This window comes from Saccopteryx leptura, chromosome 2 (genome assembly GCF_036850995.1).
Source record: "Saccopteryx leptura isolate mSacLep1 chromosome 2, mSacLep1_pri_phased_curated, whole genome shotgun sequence".
NCBI lineage: Eukaryota > Metazoa > Chordata > Mammalia > Chiroptera > Emballonuridae > Saccopteryx > Saccopteryx leptura.
This window is the reverse complement of record NC_089504.1, coordinates 319190646-319212890: the sequence shown is the minus strand read 5'-3', so window position 1 is coordinate 319212890 and position 22245 is coordinate 319190646. Positions and strand designations below refer to the sequence as shown.

The window sequence follows — 22245 nt, the reverse complement described above, 5'->3', positions numbered from 1 at the left end:
GGCGTGCTTCAGCACTTTTTAATGACACTTGTTTGTCACATTTCTGTAACATTTTATATTTTTTTAAATTCTTATTTTGTGACAGAGACAGAGTTAGAGAGAGGGACAGATAGGGACAGACAGACAGGAACGGAGAGAGATGAGAAACATCAATTCTTTGTTGCAGCTCCTTAGTTGTTCATTGATTGCTTTCTCATATGTGTCTTGACTGGGGGCTACAGCAGTCTGAGTGATCCCTTGCTTGAGCCAGCGACCTTGAGCTCAAGCTGTTGAGTTTTGCTCAAACTAGATGAGCTCGTGCTCAAGCTGGCGACCTCGGTGTCTCTAACCTGGGTCCTCCGCATCCCAGTCCAACGCTCTATCCACTGCGCTACCGCCTGGTCAGGCACATTTCTGTAACATTTTAAAAGGCAGGCAAAAGCAAACCTCTTTGGATAGATTTTTATTCAAAAGTCCTGCAAGTGAGAGTGCCGAAAGTGCAGCCAAAAAGGCAAAAGCAGGTGATGATTAAATGAAAAATACGTAATGTTAAGCTTAGGTTAAGTTTAAAATTAAGAAAGTGCATTTTTTACAATTAAGTTTCTATGGTTTCATTTTAAGTAAAGAAAGTGCAGTTTTAGTTTTGTTTAAAGAAAATGCAGTTTTAGTTTATATTTAGTGTTAGGTGCAGTTTTAGTTTATGTGTCTACAGTGCCTGCATCCCTTCTTCCCTCCCTCCTCCTCCTCCGCCATTTACCTCCGTTAGCTGCACTCGTCTGTCTCCAAGGTAGGAATACAGTACTAAATAACACTTTTATTTCATATATTTTGTTATGCATTGGCAAAGTATACATGTGTGTTTCTTAATGAAAAACATGTCTTTTTTCATAATTTAGGGTGGTTTGGGGATGTTTCACAGGGCTGGAACAGATTAAATCTATTATTTTAAATGGGAGAAATTTGTTTGATGTACGAGTTGACTGACTTACAAGCTCAGTTATAGAACGAATTACACTCGTATCTCAAGGTACTACTGTACAAAGATACTAAGCCTCGGGCGCTAAAGAAATCTCAAACCTTTTCTGGCCGGTTAGCTCAGTGGTAGAGCGTAGGCTTGGCGTGCAGGGGTCCCAGGTTTGATTCCCAGCCAGGGCACGCACACAGGAGAAGTGCCCATCTGCTTCTCCACCCCTCCCCCTCTCATTCCTCTCTGTCTCTCTCTTCCCCTCCCGCAGCCAAGGCTCCATTGGAGCACAGTTGGCCCTGGCGCTGAGGATGGCTCTGTGGCCTCTGCCTCGGGTGCTAGAATGGCTTTGGTTGCAACAGAGCGATGCCCCAGATGGGCAGAGCATCGCCCCCTGGTGGGCATGCCGGGTGGATCCCAGTCGGGTGCATGCAGGAGTCTGTCTGACTGCCTCCCAGTTTCCAACTTCAGAAAAATACAAAAAAAACAAAAACAAAACTCAAACCCTAATAATACACACCAGGCTCTACATTCGAAAATCATTATCTTACCTAGTTTTCTTCTAAATTGTCAAGAGGGAAAACCTCAAGGTTATATATTTAGACACTTGTAAACCACTATAATTGTCTACCTGCAGAAAATCAGGAGAGAAATAAATACCTTAAGGCAAAGTTTAGATACGAATCTGCTGGCCTCTTCATAGGCAAAACCATGGAGAGACCCAGATCCTAGTTCTGGATTCCCTTTTAGGGTATACTCATGCTCTCTCCAAGCCCACGTGTTGTAACCCAGGAAAGAAGTGCAAACTTTTATTTGCTCAAGGAGAAAAGAGAAAACAAAAACACGAGCTTGAGCCTGGCTCAGGAGTCCTGTCCTCTTATCACCAGTAAACTGGTAGAGAGGGCTCCCCCAAATTGGTCCCCAGCTTCTAGGGACTTCAGCAGGGTGTTCAAACAGCCCTTATCCCCACCACTCGTCTAAGAACGCGTGTTCTTCCTGCCAAGCTCAGTGGCCTAACCGGAGCCCCGCCCCTCACCTCCAGCCAATCGCGCCTGCGTGCGTAGCACGGTCCCCGCCCCTCCGGTTTCGGTCCGCTGCCTTTGTTCTCCGGGTCTCCCTCTCAGCCTGTGCGCTCCGGGCAAACCGAGTGGCAGCTGCTAATTGGTGGCCGCAGCGCAGCCAATCAGAAGGGGGCACCTCAGGCTAGGGCTCGGATCTTTAAACCCGCGAGCCGCGAGGCGCGCGGAGGAGGCTGGGGAGGAGGGCGGTACGGCGTAGCTGGGACGCGTAGCGAAGCGAACGCGCCTCGCGCCCCCAGTCGAGCTTCGATTGGCGGGTTCGCGGCATCTCTCGCGCCCAGCCAGTCACCAGCGAGGATTTTTTGGCGGGGGGTTTCTCCCCCCCCTTCACGTTTCCCCGCCAGGCCAGAGCCGGAGGTCCGGCATCGCTCAGCCGCCGCCGGCGCCGGGGAACTGCGTTCACACTGCCGCGATGAGGCCCCGCAAAGCCTGCCTGCTGGTCCTGCTGTTGGCGCTGACGCAGCTGCTGGCCGTGGCGAGCGCCGGGGAGCCGGACGAAGGTGAGCAGCCGGGCGTCGGACCGAGCCTGCGGGCTGGAGAGCGCCGCGCGCAGCGCCGCGGATGGGCGCGACCCGGGGCCGGTGGGCTCCGCGTGGAGCCGCTCTAGAACTGACGCCGGCGCCCACCTGCTGGAGTGTAAGCGGCGGAGGCGGGTGGCCAGCATCGCTCAGCTCCCGGGACGGCAGCGCGGTGAAGGGGCCGGGGCTGCGGCGCTTAGCAAGCCCCGTGCCGCCGCGGCTTGGACCGGCGAGGGCGCCAAGTGCCTCCTTTGCTGTTGGCTCCTTCGTCCCGGTTCTGCTCAGATCTTCCTCCAGGCGAGGCTCCCGGGAAGGGGAGTTTGAGATTTGCTTAAAATTTCCAGGCGAACACGCCCGAGGAGTGGGGAGAGGGGACCCTGTTTTCCAAACAGGTTTCAGGGAAGGCCCGAGTGGGAGCCCGGGGCAGCCGTGAGCAGCAAGCATTTACAACAAAATGTCCGTGGGTTTGGAAGTAAGTGACCCAAGGGTTCGAGGGAGAAAGGGGTGGCTTGGTTTGCATCTTTTCGGAGAAGCCAGTCCCTCGCGAGCGTTTACTTAGCACCTAATTCGTGCCCGTCACCGCGCAGGGTTCCGGGAGCGGAGGATGAGACGTGGCCCCGCTCTCCCAGGAACGCTAGGCAGCTCCTTAGTCCTGGGTCCTGCATTTTACTTTGCAATCAGCTGGCTCAGAACAAAAAGCTAAGAGAACTTTGGAAATGAGAAAGTACAAGGCAAGGAAAGAAGGCCGCTCCTAGAGAACCGGGCGTCCTTTTAGTGGGTCTCCGCTTTCTTCCTCGCTAGCCTTTCTCCCAGCGAGTTTGTTCCAATATAAATAATCCCTCTTTTCTGATATTAATGTGTAGGGGGAAATGTGACCTTTATACTCGTTCAAACAGATTGAGGAATTTCTCAGGGGTCACTGAATCAAGAATCTTGACCAGAATAGAAAAGGAAGCAAAAGCCAAGCACCTAGTGAAAAAAATACCTGCCGAAAGGAACTTGATCGCAAGTGTGACTTGGGAACTTTAGCCACATCATCTGGTGCTTATTTAAATACAGAGTCCCAAAAATATACCGAAGCAGAAGTAGGGCTAATGGAGGGTACCCCCCGGATCTGCACTTTAAACAAGTTCTTCATGGGTTCATAGGCAGAACAAACTTCGGGGAGCACAGTAAAGGTTAAGGATCAGTGGGGATGGAGGGGACAGTAGCTACACAGCAAAATTGCCTGGACACCAAGGGCTACTAATAACCAGTGCATTTATCATTTGGGTCACTAATGCAGTGGAGGCCTTGGGAAGCAGTTGCTTTTGGGGTGAGCCCTGGAACCTCTGGGGTTGTCATGGCCAAGGCAGGTCTCCCAAGGCGTCCTCTGGGGTGGGGTGGGGTGGGCTTCTAGCTCGTACCTTGACTCTTTCCCATTTCCATGGGCATCCCTGGCCCTTCATTTTTAATGCCTATCACAGATAACTTGTTTTGTGGATTTATTGTGGGGTCCCACTTTGCCCTAGAAATTCCAAGCCTGCAGGGTTTTTAGTTTTGTTGGCTTTCCTTACCTTTTTTTTTTTTTTTCTTATGTTCTAGATTCAAACAGTACAGGGATGTCTGGGTTCTAAATCCCCCCCCCCCCCATCTTAAGAATATGGTTACTAAATAGAACTTGAGCTCTGAGGGCTAAAGCCTCAGTTTGTAGGGCTTTCCATGTCTCTGGTTAGAAGTCACTTCTATGCTACGCATCTTTCCTGTTAACAGTGAAGGAAGATATTTTGATGCCTGCTCTTATTGGGGATTGGTTTAGATTGTAAAGTAAGTGGAAATTCATTTGGGTCTAGTGCTAATAAAACTCTCCAACTGTCTCTCTCTTTTGATCCCTGAGAAGTAATTGTCAAACGATGCCATGTAGAACTTTGGACCTATTGGAAAGAAAATCTGATAGAACGGCATAGAATAGCAGTTGAGTGGTCAGAAACCACCACTGAGGAGCTTTGTGTGACCCTTGGGCAGGGGGACTGAGGCTCTCTGCACCTCAGTTTCATCACCTGTAAAGTGCATGTGATGTGTTTCCCTCAAGGGATGAGAGAACGTTTAAAAGTTGGTATAGTCCTGTCAACCATATCAGCTGCAGTGTTATTTCTGATAACAAGTATCTCTTCTCCACTTTTAATATAAACTGTTTGGGATTGACCTAATGGTAGGCTTTACCCACCTGTTACAGGGGTATCTCTAGTGGGGGTTGGCAATGCCCAGCTAAGAAAGTAGGTAGGACATCCTGCAAGGAGCAGCCAGCATCCAGACTGGACAGGGGCCCAGTCTTTTCTTCAGATGTACGGGTGGGAGTGGGCAGGGACTGCACTGACCTGGTTAGAGGAGGGGCAGGGCCCCCCATGTCAGGAGTGTGGCCTTACCATGTGGGCTGAGCACTGTTGAGAGGATCCGAGAGGCCTCATGTGAGGAGGATGGCACCCGTCTGGAAGGTGCTGGAAGGCTGTGGATGTATTTCTGCCCCAAAACATCCAACTCTAAAGTGAAGTCTCCTTTAATAGTGGTCTCCTCACTGAAATATGGGTGTTTTCTTTGCAGGGAAGTGCGGGTTTCTTGTAGGTGGGAATGTAGAGCCAGCACCTTCTCAGATTTCAGAGAAATCAGCCCTTGGGTTGTCTGTGAGTGGAGGAGAAATGCAATGTGTCTGTGTAGTAAGTTTATTGATTTTAAAGAGAGAGGAAAAAAATATTGATTTGTTGTTCCACTTATTTATGCATTCATTGGTTGATTGTTGTATGTGCTCTGATCTGGGATAGAACCTGCAACCTTGGCATATGGGCTCAGTGCTAGTCCAGTGATTGACAAACCGCGGCTCGCGAGCCACATGTGGCTCAATCAGATTGAAGATGTTTTTAGCAAAGGCCAGCTTAGGAGAACCCTAATTAAGTTAATAACCATGTACCTACCTATATAATTATAGTTTAAGTTTAAAAAATTTGGCTCTCGGCCTGACCTGTGGTGGTGCAGTGGATAAAACGTTGACCTGGAACACTGAGGTCACCGGTTCGAAACCCTGGGCTTGCCTGGTTGAGGCACATATGGGAGTTGATGCTTCCTGCTCCCCGCTTTCTCTCTCTCCTGTTTCTCTAAAAATGAATAAATAAATAAATAAATTGGCTTTCAAAAGAAATTTCAGTTGTTGTACTGTTGATATTTGGCTCAGTTGACTAATGAGTTTACCGACCACTGCTCTAGCCCATTGGTTTTCAACAGCCTGTCCACCAGAAATTTCGTGCCAGTCTGCGAAAAAGTTAACCACCCTTGTGTTGTATGAAGATTATAGACCCAATAATGATACCAGTCCATGGACTGGCAGTTGAAAACCACTGCTTTGGCCTGACCTGTGGTGGCGCAGTGGATAAAGCGTCAACCTGGAAATGCTGAGGTTGCCGGTTCAAAACCCTGGGCTTGCCTGATCAAGGCACATATGGGAGTTGATGCTTCCTGCTCCTCCCCCTTCTCTCTCTCTCTCTCTCCTCTCTATAATGAATAAATAAAAAATCTTAAAAAAAAAAAAAAAAAAGAAAACCACTGCTTTAACCCACTGACCTACCCGACCAGGGCTATAGAAAGTGTATATTTTTTTAAATCAAGAAGTGAGTTCTCTTAGCTCTGGTCTGTGGTAACTCATGGATACCCATTTAATCTTGAGAGCCCTGTCACCAGTAGTGCTGCTGGGCCACTTCTGCCTGAGTGCAGGTAAGGGAGCATCTTTGCTTTTCCTTGTAAAATTCACCTTAATCTGAGCAAATTACAGAGTCCCTCTTCCTGCCCCAGCTATGTCTCCCAGTTTGAAGAGTAGACGGAGTTCCTCTTTGCTTTCTTTCTAGCCTTCCTCCAATCTTTCCAGCTGTCTGCAGGTAAATTTGGTTCTGCTGGTGCACCTGACTAGCAAGGTGGGGCGAGTGGACATGCGTGGCCCACAAGCCCTGCCCAGCTGCCCACTGTGGCTGTGCAGCCCAAGTGGGCTTCCAGATCTGGGCCAGGGTGCCCCAGCTGGAACAGAGAACCCCGCATAGAGCCTCAGGTTTGCAGCCCTTGGGCAGGTCATTTTGGTAGGGCATGCAAGTGAGGTTGTCTTCCCCTGCGTCCTGGCCCCTTCACATTCAGAAAGCCTCATTCTTGTTGCTGCCTGGTGACAGTGCTGAGGGCCTGAGGCCTGCCTCTGGGCATGTCCACCCCCCAGAGGAGCTGTGGCCTGGAGTGCAGGGGGTGGACCGGAAGGAAAGGTGATGGCAGGGGTGCGAACTTCTCCCAAGAAGCACGGGAGTCTGCTCAGTTCGTACTTCTCAAATTGGTAGGTTTTCTTTTGGGACTTTAGAGCTGTTTCTCCCTCCCTTGACAAAGGAATGTAGAAATCAGGAAACAGCAGTGAGGGGTTTAAAGGGACATGGTTGAAGATAGCGGCTGGTGGGGTTGGGGGGGGATAGGTTTTTGGTTTGCTTTTTTAATTTGTTTTCAGATCGGTAGTGTTAACAATAATGAACAAAACTGCCCGCCCCACCCAGACCAGTTTCCTGGCCCCTCTGAGCGCTGTAGGGCCAGGCCTGGAGTAGTTAGGGGCGGGACTGGGACTGGGCAAGTCCCAGGCGGTGCAGGTCCCAAAGGCAGGTTTTCATGCCCTGACCTCATCCTCAGCCCCAAATGCAGTAACTGTCAGTCTTGGTTTATCTCCTGGGAAGCATGTCCTAATAGGAATAATTGGCCCCTTGGAACATTCTGGCTTTGGAGTTATGAAATCCTCCCGCTTGCTTCAAATGCACTTGCTGATATGACTGAAGCTGGGGGACCTGATTACTAAGAACTGCAGTTCCACAGTCTGTAGATTGGCAAAAAATTAACTGGATCTTGATAATGAGATGTACTTGTGATGTAATGAGATTCTGTGTTGAGATGAGATGTAATGAGATTCTGTGTTCTGGGAAGAGGTTTGCTTCCAGGCTGGAAGCACAGACCAGTGGGAACCATATAATGAGGTATTATTCCTAAAATGCAAAGTGCTGGCTGTGCATAGAGGAGTCTTGCTACAGGGCAAGGCCTGGAAAGACTGCAGGGGTTTCTGAGGGATAATGGGTCAGATCTCAGTGCAGAGGGGGAGAAGAGCTGATGTTGGATCTCTTCTCAGGCAGAAAGAACAGGAGGTGCTACCTCTGGGGAGCATTTAGACTTCAAACTCTAGGTCTGTGGTTTTCAGACATCTTTTTTATTTTTAATTTAATTTTTTTTACAGGGACAGAGAGAGTCAGAGAGAGGGATAGATAGGGACAGATAGACAGGAACGGAGAGAGATGAGAAGCATCAATCATCAGTTTTTCGTTGGGACTTATTAGTTGTTCATTGGTTGCTTTCCCATATGTGCCTTGACCGCGGGCCTTCAACAGACCGAGTAACCCCTTGCTGGAGCCAGCAACCTTGGGTCCAAGCTGGTGAGCTTTTTTTTGGCTCAAGCCAGATGAGCCTGCACTCAAGCCGGCAACCTCAGGGTCTCGAACCTGGGTCCTCCACATCCCAGTCCGACGCTCTATTCACTGCGCCACCGCCTGGTCAGGCCTCAGACATCTTTTAACCATGCCCTCCCTTTAAGTGAAATCTCAGGTGGCCACTCATGCATAGTTACAGTAGAATTGCCGAGGTAGGAACTTCTGATGTCACCACCCTGTCTAGTGGGGCCCCCATGGACTACTCAGGACTCACAACACATTTTGAAAGGTTAGAAGTTCTTCAGAAATTTTTAAGGAGGAGAGTCACATATTTTCTAACCAGTCTGCATATTTTCTACTCAGATTCTAATAAAGAAGAGGCCATTGAGGATGAAGACGAAGAAGAGGAAGATGAGGAGGAGGAGGAGGAGGATGACTTGGATGTTAAGGAAGAAAATGGTGTCTTAGTCCTAAGTGACGCCAACTTTGATAACTTTGTGGCTGACAAAGACACGGTGCTGCTGGAGTTCTACGCTCCGTGGTAAGGAAGCATGTTCCAGTTCTTCTCGGGTGGGCGAGGGGTTCCTCTGCTCATGAGCTTGACCCCGGCAGGGCGGTAGTGGGGGGCGCAGGAAACCAAGCCCTTGGTTCAGGATCCCCGGGAGCTTAGCATTCCACCAGTTTGTGCGGAGCAGCCCATGAGCCAGCGCTCTCAGAACACGGTCCCCAGTAGTCTAAAATGTGAACAGGTCCTCTGATAGTTACACTTGGGAAGGGGGTGGTATTTAACAAGCTGTGATGATGACAGAAACCTCTGTGGGTGTCAGACATGTCTGACCCGGCTCGAGGCCACCCACGTCCCTTCTCCTGTCAGTGGTCGGGCAAGCTGCCGTCCGCCCCCTTTTCCATCCTTCACCCTCACAATGCAGTACTAACTGGGTCTGTATTCCTCCCCCATCTCCTGTTGTCTTGTAATGCCTTCTTTCCCTTTTGCTCCACCCTCCCTTGTTTACTCTGAAGTCATGGTCCAGATACTCATGTGTGCACAGTGCTTGATGTTCAAGCACAGTAAGAGCTGTTTTATATAAAACACTTCAACAATACTTTGAACATGTCTTTGAGGTTCTATTTCTATTTTATAGATCAATAGTTTGCCAACTTTTTAGTTTTGGGATCCTTAGCATTTAAAATTTGAGGGCCCCAAATAGCTCGCATGTGGGTCGTGTTTCTCAGTCTTTACCACATTAGAACTGGGAAATTGAAAAGTAACAGTAATGCATTGCATGTTAACATCATTTTTAGGGTAGCCTCTGGAAAACTCTGTGTGTGTCCAAAGCAGAACTGGACATTGAACCTTGACCTCTGACTTCCAGCCACGTTGACCTCCTGTGATGTTCCGTTGTGTCTCGTCTCTTAACTGCAGATATTTCCTATCCTGATGTCCCCCCCCCCTTTTTTTTAGAGGAGAGAGATGAGAAGCATCAGCTTGTAGTTGAGGCACCTTAGTTGTTCATTGATGGCCTCTTACGTATACGTTGACTGGGGGGGGGGGGGGGGCTCAAGCTGGCAAGCCTCCACTCAAGCCAGCGACCTCAAGGTTTCTGTCCTGAGACCTCAGCATCCCAAGTCGACGCTCTGTCCACTGCTCCATTGCCTGGTCAGTCCTGATGCCCATTTGTGTGTGTCTTGGAGTTAAGCCTCCACAGGGACAGTTAGCCTTTCTTTCCCCAAACCGAATCCTTAGGTGTGGACATTGCAAGCAGTTTGCTCCAGAATATGAAAAGATCGCCAGTGCCTTGAAGGAGAACGACCCTCCCATTCCTGTAGCTAAGATTGATGCGACCACGGAGTCCGCGCTGGCCAGCAGATTTGATGTGAGTGGCTACCCTACCATCAAGGTTCTCAAGAAGGGACAGGCTGTTGACTACGAGGGCTCCAGGACCCAGGATGGTGAGCGGCACTCAAGCTGTTGGGGGAAGCTGAGACCAGGGCTCTGTCCCCTGGGACGGGGAATTTCGATAAGAGGAAGGAAGACAAGTTGAGGGGACTGAGAGTGACCCTGGGCACCAGTTTCTGGGAGTGCTCCTTCCTGGAATGTTCGAGGTTACCAAGATCAAAATAAACTTGTCCTTGGGTGGGAGCAGTATCTTCCCATTTCAGACCATGAAACAAGATCTGGGGTGGATGTGTTAAAAAATGGCATATGGTCAACTATAATTGAAAATTTTAAAAAGAAAGAAGTGATACAGGAGGTGGGGGTTCTTGATGGCGTTTTAGAGCAGCAGTCTGCAGCCGGTGATTCTTGGCACAGCAGTGTGCCGCAGGAGCATTGAAAACACGCGGTGCTGGGCTGTTTGGTCAGGGGCACGGACCTCTTTTCCCTTAGATTGTCAAATGAAAAAATGACAACAGCCAACACAACAGTAGCCATTCGGTGTGAATGAATCTTAATTATACTGTTTTTACTTTTGTCAGATTGGCCAAAAATATATTTTTGGCTGTGTCTCAGAATTTTAGCAATTAGTTGATGTATGCGTGGGATGAAAATGGTTGGAAATCGCTGTTCTAGACCAGTGGTTCTTAATGTTCAGCTTACATCAGAATCACGGGGGGGGGGGGGGGGTCATTAAGACAGATCCCAGAGCCCCATCCCCACGTTGCTTGTTAAGTGAGTTCCAGGTCAGGTTCAATGCAGTTCTTACAAATGCTTGGGGTGCCGAGGCTTCAGGCCCAGACTTGACATTGAGCACTGTAGTGTGGGGAACTAGGCAGGTCTTGAACCAGGCCTGTGGATCCCTGCCGGCTCTCATTAGGCACTAAATACATTTTATTACATGAATGAACAAAGAAAATGGTGGTAGACTTCCACAAGAGCATGTCTTCTACCGGCCCTCTGAGTGCATTTTCATAAATGGGCATCCCCCACAGTGACTGACGTGGGACTCTGGGTCCTCCACAGTGATGGACGTGGGGCTCCAGGTGGGGATGGGACAGTGTCCTGCGCTGTGGATTCACCTTTCAGTCTGCGAGCTCGTGCTGTGCAGGAGTGGCTCTCAGACCTGGTTCTTCGTGGGTTCCATAGTCAAAAAAAGCAAAGGAAGTGTTACAAGTCTGTTACCATTGTTCCTAAGAACCACTTGGAAAATGCTTTGTGAGAATATGCTCTGTGTCCCACTCCTGTCATTGAATCCACCTCTGGGGACTGAAGCCACAAACGGGCCATTTTATAACAGGTGACGCCAGTGCAGCCTGAGCAGTGTGGGAGCTGCCGCTCTCTTCCTTTTCTCGGTTCTTTCTTGTGTTGCATGATGCTCCGATATGCGGGTGGTAGACACATCCACATGAAGGGACAGCTGCCGGGACCATTGATCAGCACACTGGTCATAGCACTGGGAGATGACGTCTTGGGGTTTATGTGCCGTTGGGACCCTAGGCTGGTTCTCCTTCATCAGCCAGTCTTGGGCTGTCAGGAAGTCTGCCTGTGCTCAATCTTCTTGGCTTTATTGCAGAAATTATTGCCAAAGTCAAAGAGATCTCCCAGCCCAACTGGATGCCCCCCCCAGAAGTCACACTTGTGCTAAACAAAGATAACTTCGATGAAGTTGTGAACGATGCAGACATCATTCTGGTGGAGTTTTATGCCCCGTGGTAAGATGGTGTTGGGTAGCCTGTTGGCATTGGGTGGGTAGCAGAGGTGACCAACGAGCAAGGTGGGTGCAGCGTGTCCTCCTTGCACTAAGGGTGAAGTGGAGCTGCTCAGGGTTCTTTTACAGGCTGTTCCTGGGGGCTGTAATCGGGCAGAACACAGCGGGGGGGGAGCCCACATGACCCCCATGGGAGGGCTGCTGGGTGATCTGGGACCCCCCAAGACTGGAAGACACAGCTGAGCACAGGCCTGTGCCTGCTGGAGTTCTGTGTGGGGTTAGGCGCATCCCTGAGGAAACATGTGAGGGCTGTCTGACAGCCGTGCCCCTCTAGGCAAGGAGGTGACATCTTTCACCTCCGGTAGGAGGCCTGGAAATGCTGTTTATAGGAGTTCTCCGGCTGGGGTGGGGAAAGCACAGACAGGCCCCAGCAGTGAAGGGGACGTGGCAGCTGATGGCCTCACTCCGCCTGCCCCAGCCTTGTCACGCTAGCCCTGCTGTCTCCCTCCCGAGGTGTTGGAACCGTGGTTTCAGCTGCCTTCATCTCTGCTTCTGGCTGTTTGTTTCAGAGTGAATAGAAGGTGACCCTCAGCCTTGCTCCACACTCGAGATGTGTCCCCTTCTCACCCTGGAGCCTCAGGGCTCCTACAGCTTTTCTGCCTTGTGTCCCTCCCTTCCGCCTTCTCAAGCTCCTGCCCACTTCCTGTCCATCCCTCATGGCCCAGCTCAGCTATCACATCCTGTATGAAGCTGTCCCTGACTGTCTCCATACCCGACCCAACTCTCCAGTGAAGAAAATTCCCCTTCTTAGGATGTTGTCTGTCTTGGCCTTTCCCACATCTCATTCCACGTCATAGTCATGCTCTGGTCTGTGCTCCTGTGTGTGTCTGTTTGTTCAGTGTGTCCCCAGTGGGTGAATGCCAGGTCGTGCTGGCTCTCCTGAGGCCCTGGCTCAGCGCCCTTGGCCGGGAGCCATTCAGAGGTTGGCTGAGTCTCACCAAGTTGCTCAGGAACACAGGTTGGGCTTCGGCACCTTGTGTAGCTGGAAGGCTGTGTCCACACTGGAACAGGTCGCTGACAGCACTGGCTTCCTCCGACAGGTGTGGGCACTGCAAGAAGCTGGCTCCCGAGTACGAGAAGGCTGCCAAGGAGCTGAGCAAGCGCTCTCCCCCAATCCCCCTGGCGAAGGTCGACGCCATCGCGGAAACAGACCTGGCCAAGAGGTTCGATGTCTCGGGCTACCCCACCCTGAAGATCTTTCGCAAGGGAAAGCCTTTTGAATACAATGGCCCACGGGAGAAGTACGGTATGGCCGCTTCCTTCTCCCAGCTCAATGGGGCAGAGAGGTTCCCTGGCACATGTGGGTGTGGGCAGAGTACCCTGGAGCCCCAGCCCCTCCTCAGGCGGGTGCTCTGCTCCCAGGGATCGTGGACTACATGATTGAGCAGTCTGGGCCGCCCTCCAAGGAGATATCGTCCCTGAAGCAGGTTCAGGAGTTCCTGAAGGATGGAGACGATGTCATCATTGTTGGGGTCTTCAAGGCAGAGAGTGACCCGGCCTATCAGCTGTACCAGGATGCTGGTGAGTAGTAGTCCTCTGCACTGGACAGAACGCCCCCCTGGGGAGCCTGCTGCTTTTGCATAACACCCCTGGGTGTACGTTTAGGGGACGACTGCATGTGTTGCCGTAGCCTCTGTGGGAGCAGGCTTGCTTTCACACAGGTCAGTGGTTGGAGGTTAGTTCCTTGTTACTTTAATTGCCCATGGAGAGTTGGGGAGGGGCACAGTCAAGTTCTTCCAAGTTTGTTTTCTATCTCCCTCACCTTCTAGGGTCCCCTTCCAGAGCCCCTCTGAAAGGGGGGCTCTTCAGCGGAAGGTGAGGGTTTCGACCTGGGTTTGAGTCCTGGCCCTGCCAGTTGTTAGCACTGTGACCAACCACAGGCAGTGACCTGATCAGCCAACTTCTGTGCTGCGCAGTAACAGTTGTGCAGATGTCAAATGCAGATTAGCAAAATTCCTGTCATGCGTCCTTGGTCTTTATCAATTAGGTAACCCTGTCATCCACTCCTAACTAGTCAGGAAGAACCTTGCAGAGGGGCCGCCAGACCCAAGTCATGTTTGTGTGCATGCGCATCCTGGCGTCGGGGTCTGTGATAGTCCAGGCCTGGGGCAGGGGGCAGGGTGGTGGTAACACTGCCAGTCCAGGCACCACACTTCAAGTCGGACACGTGTGCCTCACGTGGCTCGATCTGGGCAGGCTGCAGGCAGAGGTGAGAGGCACCGGGCCCGGTGTGCCAACCCATTTACTGGATTGCGTGGAGAGCCAGAGAGCCCCAGGGATGCAGGGTGGTCTACAGAGAACGGGAGAAGGGGGTCTGTAAGCATGCAAGGCGGCTAATGGAGTTCTCAAGGTAATTCTGTCTCCTCACCCACAGCCGAGTGCTGATATCTGGGGCACCTGGAGGCTTGAACAGGGTGGCCTGCCCTGCAGGGGTCTGGGTGCCTCAGCAGGACCAGAGCGAGGGCCTGAGGTGTGGTTACCCCAGGCCCAGGGCAGGGGCTGACGGACCTGCCCCACCTGGTTTTGTGGTTGTTGGAATGCAGCCACACTCACTTGTTCACACACTGTCCAGCTGCTTTCACACTTGAGTACGGAGTGGAGTGGTTGTGGCAGTGTGGCCTGCAAAGCCAAGGGCGTTTCCTGTCTGGTCCTCTCTGGAAAAAGTCTGCCAGCCTCTGTTCTCAGTATCTCCAGACAGTGGGGTTTTATTGGGAGTTTAACAAGATTTTAATACACTATATATAGTATAAGAATCACAGTTAGGGGCCCAGCCCACCGGCATGCCACCCCCCACCTTGAGGAGGAGAGGCTCGACCCTGGGAAGGGGCACGTGTGGAGACTCGCCCTGTGCACATAGCAGGTGTGCCACTCGCTGGCTCCTCAGGACAGGTTGGCTCTCTGGGGCTAAGTGCTCCCCGACCTCAGAGACAGCAGTCTGCCGGAGCTCCTGACACATTAGTTCTAAATTTTTCTCTGAACATTCAGTTAAAATTACAAACATCAGGACACAGATTTTAAGGTATTAGGCCTGTACTGAGTTTTGAAATCTAACATTTAAGCTTGAAGCAGGTCCACACAGTACTCACAATGGTCATTACACTATTTTTCTGGACACTTGTGGTTGATGTTGGTAATGAGTTAAATCTAGATTGTTGAAGCAATTGAACAAACTGTGTATTTATCATTCTGTTTGTCAGCTAACAACCTGAGAGAAGATTATAAATTCCATCACACTTTCAGTACTGAAATAGCAAAGTTCTTGAAAGTCTCTCCTGGGAAGTTGGTCATGATGCAGCCTGACAAGTTCCAGTCGAAATACGAGCCGAGGAGCCATGTGATGGACATCCAGGTGGGTGAGGTGGCTTGGGTCTCTGGCCCTTCTGAAGTGCCAGCTACTGGGTGTCCAGCCGTCATGAGGATCCTGGTGCTCCCACCTCGGGGGTTTTGGAGCATGGGGATTTCTGTCCCTGCAGGCTCTGGGCCCTGGAGCCCAGCCAGCAGGCTGTTCATGGTTGGGTTTACTGGGGCAACTCACACACTGGGCAGTTGCAGGGCCCTGGCCCCTGGCAGAGCTCCACCTGCTTTTGCCAGAAGAGTTGCTTCCACTCATACCTTCTGGTACCAGCCTCCCTTTGGTGCCCCCACTGTGGGTCTGGCCTGGGTTGTTGTTGGTTCTGGCCAGAATGTGCTGCTGCTGGGAGCTAAACCTCATTTTCTAGCGGGCCCAGACACTGGGGGCTGTGGGCATTGCAGGCCTCTCCGCCATGTGAAGCTGAGCGGCGTGGGTCGTGGACTGGGCCTTTCTTTCCACAACCCCCCAGCCCCACCTTCCTAAAGGGTGTGCCACTTACTTCTAGAAAGGAGAGGGACTTCTCCACTCAGTGTTCCAGACAATTCAGTGAGCAGTTCTTCAGGTTTGGAAAAGACCCTAGATCTTGAATTCAAAGCTTTGTTGTTGTTTTTCATAGACTGGGATGCAGAGAAGTGAACTCTCTCACCCAGGGTCCCACAGCCAGTTAGAAGTAACGGAGGGAAGGATGCAGGTGTCCTTCCTGGGCCAGGGTGCCCCCTCGGGCCATGACCCTCGGCACTTGGGCCAAGGGCTCTCACACGACCTGCAGGACGTGTGTGTCACTGGGTCCCTTGGGCATGTGCCAGGGAGCAGCCATGCTCCTTCTGGTCTGTTTCTGTGAACTGGCAACATGACGGCCTTGGAGGCGGCCCTATGATTCCCGGGGTCTTTAGTCCCATTCTCCTTCTCAGAGTCTCTTGTCCAGAAAGGGGTCCGGTGCACGTGGGGCAGTGGCCCTGGGGAGTCAGGCACAGCCCTGTGTGGTGTGTACATTCCCAGGAAGGGGGTCTGTAGCTTTTGACAGATCCTTGAAGAGGTCCTTGACCTCAGAAAGACTAAGACCCTTGCTGTCCAGTCTCATATCTGTTAGTGCCACTTGTTGGGTTTCCTTTAGCTACATTTTAAATTTTAAATGGATTGATATTGTTTACATACTACCTTTATTCCATAAACTACATGAGGCTACTTTGTGAAAACTCATACAGTACAATAACATGCAGTGTTTTTAAAGTGGCTTTAGAAATCAGGACAAAGGAAAGACAAGGGCAGGACAGGTGAGTAAAGCGAGGTGTGGGTCAGCACCTGGAGTGGCTGAGAGAGGACAGGTTGTCTGTGAGCCGGCAGATGGGCAGGCAGCCCCGCATGGAGTCGGGCCGAGGCCCCTGGGGTGTGCGCTCGGTTCCAGCGCAGGTTCCCCGCTGCTCCTGCCGCTTCACTCCTGAGGTTGCCTCCGGGGTGTGGTTCCAGTTGCCCACCTCGCCGCTTTGCCAGCACTTCCCTCCCACCCTCCTGGTGCTCTTGGACCAGACCCTCAGTGCTTTGTCTCCAGCTCTTCCTCCCACATGGCAAGTCCTGCCCATCCCCAGCACTGCATGGGCCACCTCCCTGACTGTCCCATCCAGAGGGGACTCAGGCTCTAGGGGAGGAATGTGGGGTCTGTCTACCACGGCCTGCTGTGCAGCCTTGGGAGAGCAGCTGAACCTTGCTGAGCCTCAGTGTCTCCATCTATGTGAGCTGGCAGTGCCTACCCTCGGGTGGTTATGAGTCTGGCGTCTGCAGGGCTAACTCAAGTTCATACTTGGTGGGAGCCCCTGTGTCAGGGCACGCTGCATGTCCCTCAGGGCCGTCACCTCGCCTCTGACAGCCGGGTCTCAGTGTCCACTGCACTGTGCCCGGTTGGTCACGACTGCTGTATAACTCAGAGCTAGGCTTGTCTCACTTGATCCCCCTCACCCAGGAGCCACCTGGGTACCAGAGGAAGCCGAGCCTGCATATCACTCCGTCTCTGGCCACGGTCTCAAGCTGCTGCCCCGCTGTACAGCTCCAACCTGCACTCTTGCCCGAGACCACGCTGCTTTGGTGTGGTGGGCAGTCACGGGGTGCGCTCCGGGCAGCATGTACCCACGCTCTTGCCCGAGACCATGCTGCTTTGGTGTGGCGGGCAGTCACGGGGTGTGCTCCGGGCAGCACACACCCACACTCTTGCCCGAGACCACGCTGCTTTGGTGTGGCGGGCAGTCACGGGGTGCGCTCTGGGCAGCATGCACCCACGCTCTTGCCCGAAACCATGCTGCTTTGGTGTGGCGGCAGTCACGGGGCGTGCTCCAGGCAGCATGCACCCACGCTCTTGCCCGAGACCATGCTGCTTTGGTGTGGTGGGCAGTCACAGGGTGCGCTCTGGGCAGCACGCACCCACGCTCTTGCCCAAGACCATGCTGCTTTGGTGTGGTGGGCAGTCACAGGGTGCTCTCCGGGCAGCATGCACCCACGCTCTTGCCCGAGACCATGCTGCTTTGGTGTGGTGGGCAGTCACGGGGTGCGCTCCGGGCAGCACGCACCCACGCTCTTGCCCGAGACCACGCTGCTTTGGTGTGGTGGGCAGTCACGGGGTGCGCTCCGGGCAGCACACACCCACGCTCTTGGCCGAGACCACGCTGCTTTGGTGTGGTGGGCAGTCACGGGGTGCGCTCCGGGCAGCACACACCCACGCTCTTGCCCGAGACCATGCTGCTTAGCGTGGCAGGCAGTCACGGGGTGTTCTCCGGGCAGCACGCACAGCCCAGCGTGGCCACTCACCAGTTGTGTGCACTTGGGCCCCTTCCCCTCTCCGTGCCATGTTCCTGTCGTCTGTGAGCTGTCCTGATAGGACCGTGTTAATAATTGTCAGGCTCCTGCAGTGACCCAACAAGCTCACTTAAGGTTCACTGGAGGAAAGGGGATCTTGGAGATCACAGAAAATCTGGGGTTGCTTGACTGGGGGTGAGCTCAGAGTCTATCATTGTTGCCCCCACCCATTCCATCTTCACTCACTGAGACGGTCAGTAAACGGTGGGCGTGTCTGCCGAGCCTGTTTGTCAGGCTGGCCTCACCTGTCCTTGGTTGTGTGCAGGGGTCTACAGAGGGCTCGGCCATCAAGGACTACGTGCTGGAGCATGCCCTGCCCCTGGTGGGTCACCGCAAGCCCTCCAACGATGCCAAGCGCTACACACAGCGCCCTCTGGTCGTCGTCTACTACAGCGTGGACTTCAGCTTTGACTACAGAGCAGGTGAGGGACCCTGGCCAGGCATGTGGGCTAGGACGCCAGCCCCAGGCCCTTGCGGTCAGTTACCAGCTGGGTGTTCCTTTACAGCTTCGGGGTCATTTTCCTTCTGCGCTTCAGGCAGGCAGGGACACCAGGCACAGGTCTCTTGGTCTCACTGAGCTTTTGACCGAGGTCTCCCGCTCACCAAGAGGGTTTTCAGAAATGCTTTTCTTCTCAGTTGAGGCCAGAGCCCGAGCAGAGGATCTGAGGGAGAGAACTGTGAACCTCACCTCCTCACCTCCACAGCTCACACCCTCTCGTTGCAGCCACTCAGTTTTGGCGGAGCAAGGTGTTGGAGGTGGCCAAGGACTTCCCCGAGTACACCTTCGCTGTGGCCGATGAGGACGACTTTGCCTCGGAGGTGAGGGACCTGGGGCTCAGCGAGAGTGGGGAGGACGTCAACGCTGCTGTCCTGGACGCTGGCGGACGGCGGTTCGCCATGGAGCCTGACGACTTCGACTCCGACACCCTCCGCCAGTTTGTCACAGCTTTCAAAAAAGGTGAGCTGCGTGTGGCCAGTCCTCCTCTGCACGGGTCTGGGTGGGCCGTGGGTGCACTGGATGCCTCTTCCTTCCCGTCGCTTGTCCTGAGCCTCATCCTGCTTTTCTCCCGAGGACCTTGGGGAGGATAGACGGAGAGTCCCCATTCTTTTGCTTTTTTTTATTTTAATTTTATTTATTCGTTTTTAGAGAGGAGAGAGAGATAGAGATAGAGAGGGAGAGAGAGGAGAGAGAGACAGAGAGAGAGAAGGGGGGAGGAGCTGGAAGCATCAACTCCCATATGTGCCTTGACCAGGCAAGCCCAGGGTTTCAAACAGGCGACCTCAGCATTTCCAGGTCGACGCTTTATCCACTGCGCCACCACAGGTCTGGCCTCTTTTGCTTTTTAAAATTTTATTTATTTAATCACTGATTTTAGAGAGGGATAGAAACATTGCTCTATTGCTGTTTGTGGCCTGACTGGGTTATCCAGCCGGCAACCTGTGTGTATCAGGATGATGCTCTGAGCTATCTAGCCAGGGGGGTTTTTTGGCGGGGGGGGGGGGGAGGGTCGGGTAATATATAAAAAGAGCAGGTGTGTCTTGGAAATTTCAAGAAGCCTACTTTTTAAAATATTTTAGCCTGACTAGGCAGTGGTGCAGTGGATAGAGCATCGGACTGGGATGCTGAGGACCCAGGTTCGAGATCCTGAGGTTACCAGCTTGAGCGCGAGCTCATCTGGTTTGAGCAAAGCTCACCAGCTTGGACCCAAGGTCGCTGGCTTGAGCAAGGGGTTACTCGGTCTGCTGTAGGCCCATGGTCAAGGCACATATGAGAAAGCAATTAATGAACAAGTAAGGTGTTGCAAGAAAAACTAATGATTGATGCTTCTCATCTCTCTCCATTCCTGTCTGTCCCTATCTCTCTCTCTCTCTCTCTCTCTCTCTGTCTCTGTAAAAATAAATAAATAAATAATTTTTAAAAATTTAAATAGGCGCTTGGTGATTGTAGAAAGTTATGTGCTTGTGGAACTTGCTTTACAGCATTAGACGCATGTGTTTATTGGTCTGTTAAGCACTTGGCCCGCTCCCCAGCACCAGCCTATTGTGGGCAGACCTCCTGGATCACTGTCTTTTAGTCTGCTCGGTACTTCTTCCCATGTGGCTTTGCAGGCCTGGTGCTCCCTGGAGCCCTCTTCACTGGACACTTCTCTTGTGACAGCCTAACTGGGCAGGACCCAGTGTCCTGCAGGCCTGCCATGGACTGCCTGCACTGGCCGTGGCTTTGCAGGGACAGGGAGAGGGAAAGATTGGGGGAGACCAGGAAGCTGAGGGCTGGCCTTTTGGAGACAAGGTACTGCTTGGTTCAGGCAGAACCACCGGGGCCTGTCCATCACTCACACCCCTCACCCCTTGCTTTCCTCAACAGGAAAACTGAAGCCGGTCATCAAATCCCAGCCAGTGCCCAAGAACAACAAGGGGCCAGTCAGGGTCGTGGTGGGAAAGACCTTCGACTCTATTGTGATGGACCCCAAGAAGGATGTCCTAATCGAGTTCTATGCGCCCTGGTGCGGGCACTGCAAGCAGCTGGAACCCGTGTACACCGCCCTGGGCAAGAAGTACAAGAACCACAAGAACCTGGTCATCGCCAAAATGGATGCCACTGCCAACGACATCACCAACGACCGCTACAAAGTTGAGGGGTTCCCTACTATCTACTTCGCACCCAGTGGGGACAAAAAGAACCCAGTTAAGTTTGAGGATGGAAACAGAGATCTGGAACATTTGAGCAAGTTTGTAGAAGAACATGCCACAACGCCGAGCAGAACCAGGGAAGAGCTGTAAGCTCTGAGGTCTGCACGGGCAGGAGGACCAGACGCGGCGGCTTCCGGCAGCCCCCGGTCATCTTCCAGAGGCACCAGTCAGCACAAAGGCAGTGTCTGCAATTTTTTGGTTTTGTTTGTTTTAATTTTTTTATACTCTGGTTTTTCACCTCACGCTCTGAGTACTGACTAGGTATGAATAACCCAGTAGATAGTCCAGATTTTTACAGAGGATAAATCTATTTTTATCATTATTTGGGGTTTGATTTTTTTTTTAACCCTCTGCATTCTTTAATATATTTCTTAAAACCAGATAAGTTGAATCTCTTCTGTGTGAATTATGTTTTTTAATTTAAAAATTTAGCCTGACCAGGCCGTGGCGCAGTAGATAGAGTGTCAGACTGGGATGTGGAGGACCCAGGTTCGAGACCCCGAGGTCGCCAGCTTGAGCGCAGGCTCATCTGGTTTGAGCAAAGCTCACCAGCCTGAGCCCAAGGTTGCTGGCTCGAGCAAGGGGTCACTTGGTCTACTGTAGCCCCCTGGTCAAGGCACATATGAGAAATCAATCAATGAACAACTAAGGAACCGCAACAAAGAATTGATGTTTCTCATCTCTCTCCATTCCTGTCTGTTCCTATCTTTCCCTCTCTGACTCTCTCTCTGTCTCTGCCACAAAAAAAAAAAAAAAAAGAAATTTAAAAACCTTTGCCAAATCATGTTGATCTTTGCCATTTATCTTGTTGTCTGAGGACTTACTAGTTGGGGAGGAGTAGATGACCGGCGGGCTCTGAATTTTTGCTTCTTCCTGTTCTGGCTGGCACAAAGCCTGTTCTGGCTAGCACCCTGCGGAGGATGCCACATCAGCCTGACACCAAGCCGCCGCCTGGTCCGGCCAGGAGCAACATCTGAGGGGCTGGGTGCTGCTGTGCTTACTCCAAGGACTGCGCGACAAGGAGCCTCCTCCAGGTCCCCACGCCCCTCAAGGCCGGTCCGAGGTGCAGCCTCACCTCTTCAGAATTGACGTGGCTGGAGAAGAGATGACCCAGGACACTTTTCTATCTAGGGGAATAGAAGGGTAGGGGAGGCTGTCGGGATGGAATAAAGGAAATGCTGAAAGTGAACCTCCATGACTGTCAGAGGATACCCGCCCCTCCTGGAGTCTTAGTTGAGTTGAAGATGGACAGGCCCTGCCTGGGCGGGCTGGGGGGGGGGCTCTCCTGCCTGACACAACATCCAGGGCGTAGGTGGGTCATCGCAACCCAGGCGAGGGGCTTTGTGGTCTCTGCTAGGTTGTATGGAGGTGAGCAGTGGCCTGTTCGTCAAGATGGGGATGAGGATGGGGGACAAGGGGCCCACCGAGGACTTGTGGGGCCGGGAAGAGGGATGGGACTAGCCCTTCCTCGGGTTGCGCAGTCGGGATGTGACCCACCAGGTGTGCCATCTCCCCTGCCCTGTCACCTGATTTGACTGAAACAGGTGGTGAGGTGAAAGTCCCTTGAGCTGGCAGTATTCAGAGGGACTGGTGTGTGTGTCATGGAGGCTGGGTGGGGGCAGCCAACAGGGACTTTTCTAGGTGAGCTGCTC

The 22245-nt window shown here is 52.3% G+C and overlaps 1 protein-coding gene across 1 annotated transcript; it reads left to right on the top strand.

The window, feature by feature from the left end:
* Window positions 1-2179: 2179 nt before the first annotated feature.
* On the top strand, window positions 2180-21782 carry PDIA4 (protein disulfide isomerase family A member 4). The gene is made up of 10 exons (XM_066362958.1): window positions 2180-2522; window positions 8366-8543; window positions 9747-9952; window positions 11512-11650; window positions 12747-12952; window positions 13069-13227; window positions 14904-15055; window positions 18168-18324; window positions 18627-18860; window positions 20268-21782. The coding sequence occupies exons 1-10, from the start codon at window positions 2435-2437 to the stop codon at window positions 20681-20683; spliced, it is 1935 nt and encodes a 644-aa protein (XP_066219055.1). The 5' UTR covers window positions 2180-2434; the 3' UTR covers window positions 20684-21782.
* The last annotated feature ends 463 nt before the right edge of the window (window positions 21783-22245 follow it).

Excerpts from the sequence above, each read along its gene's own strand:
- PDIA4 (XM_066362958.1), top strand. The coding sequence starts at position 2,435 with ATGAGGCCCCGCAAAGCCTGCCTGCTGGTCCTGCTGTTGGCGCTGACG. Across the intron at positions 15,056-18,167 it reads GCCATGTGATGGACATCCAG|GGGTCTACAGAGGGCTCGGC; the intron begins GTGGGTGAGGTG and ends GGTTGTGTGCAG. Across the intron at positions 18,861-20,267 it reads TGTCACAGCTTTCAAAAAAG|GAAAACTGAAGCCGGTCATC; the intron begins GTGAGCTGCGTG and ends TTTCCTCAACAG.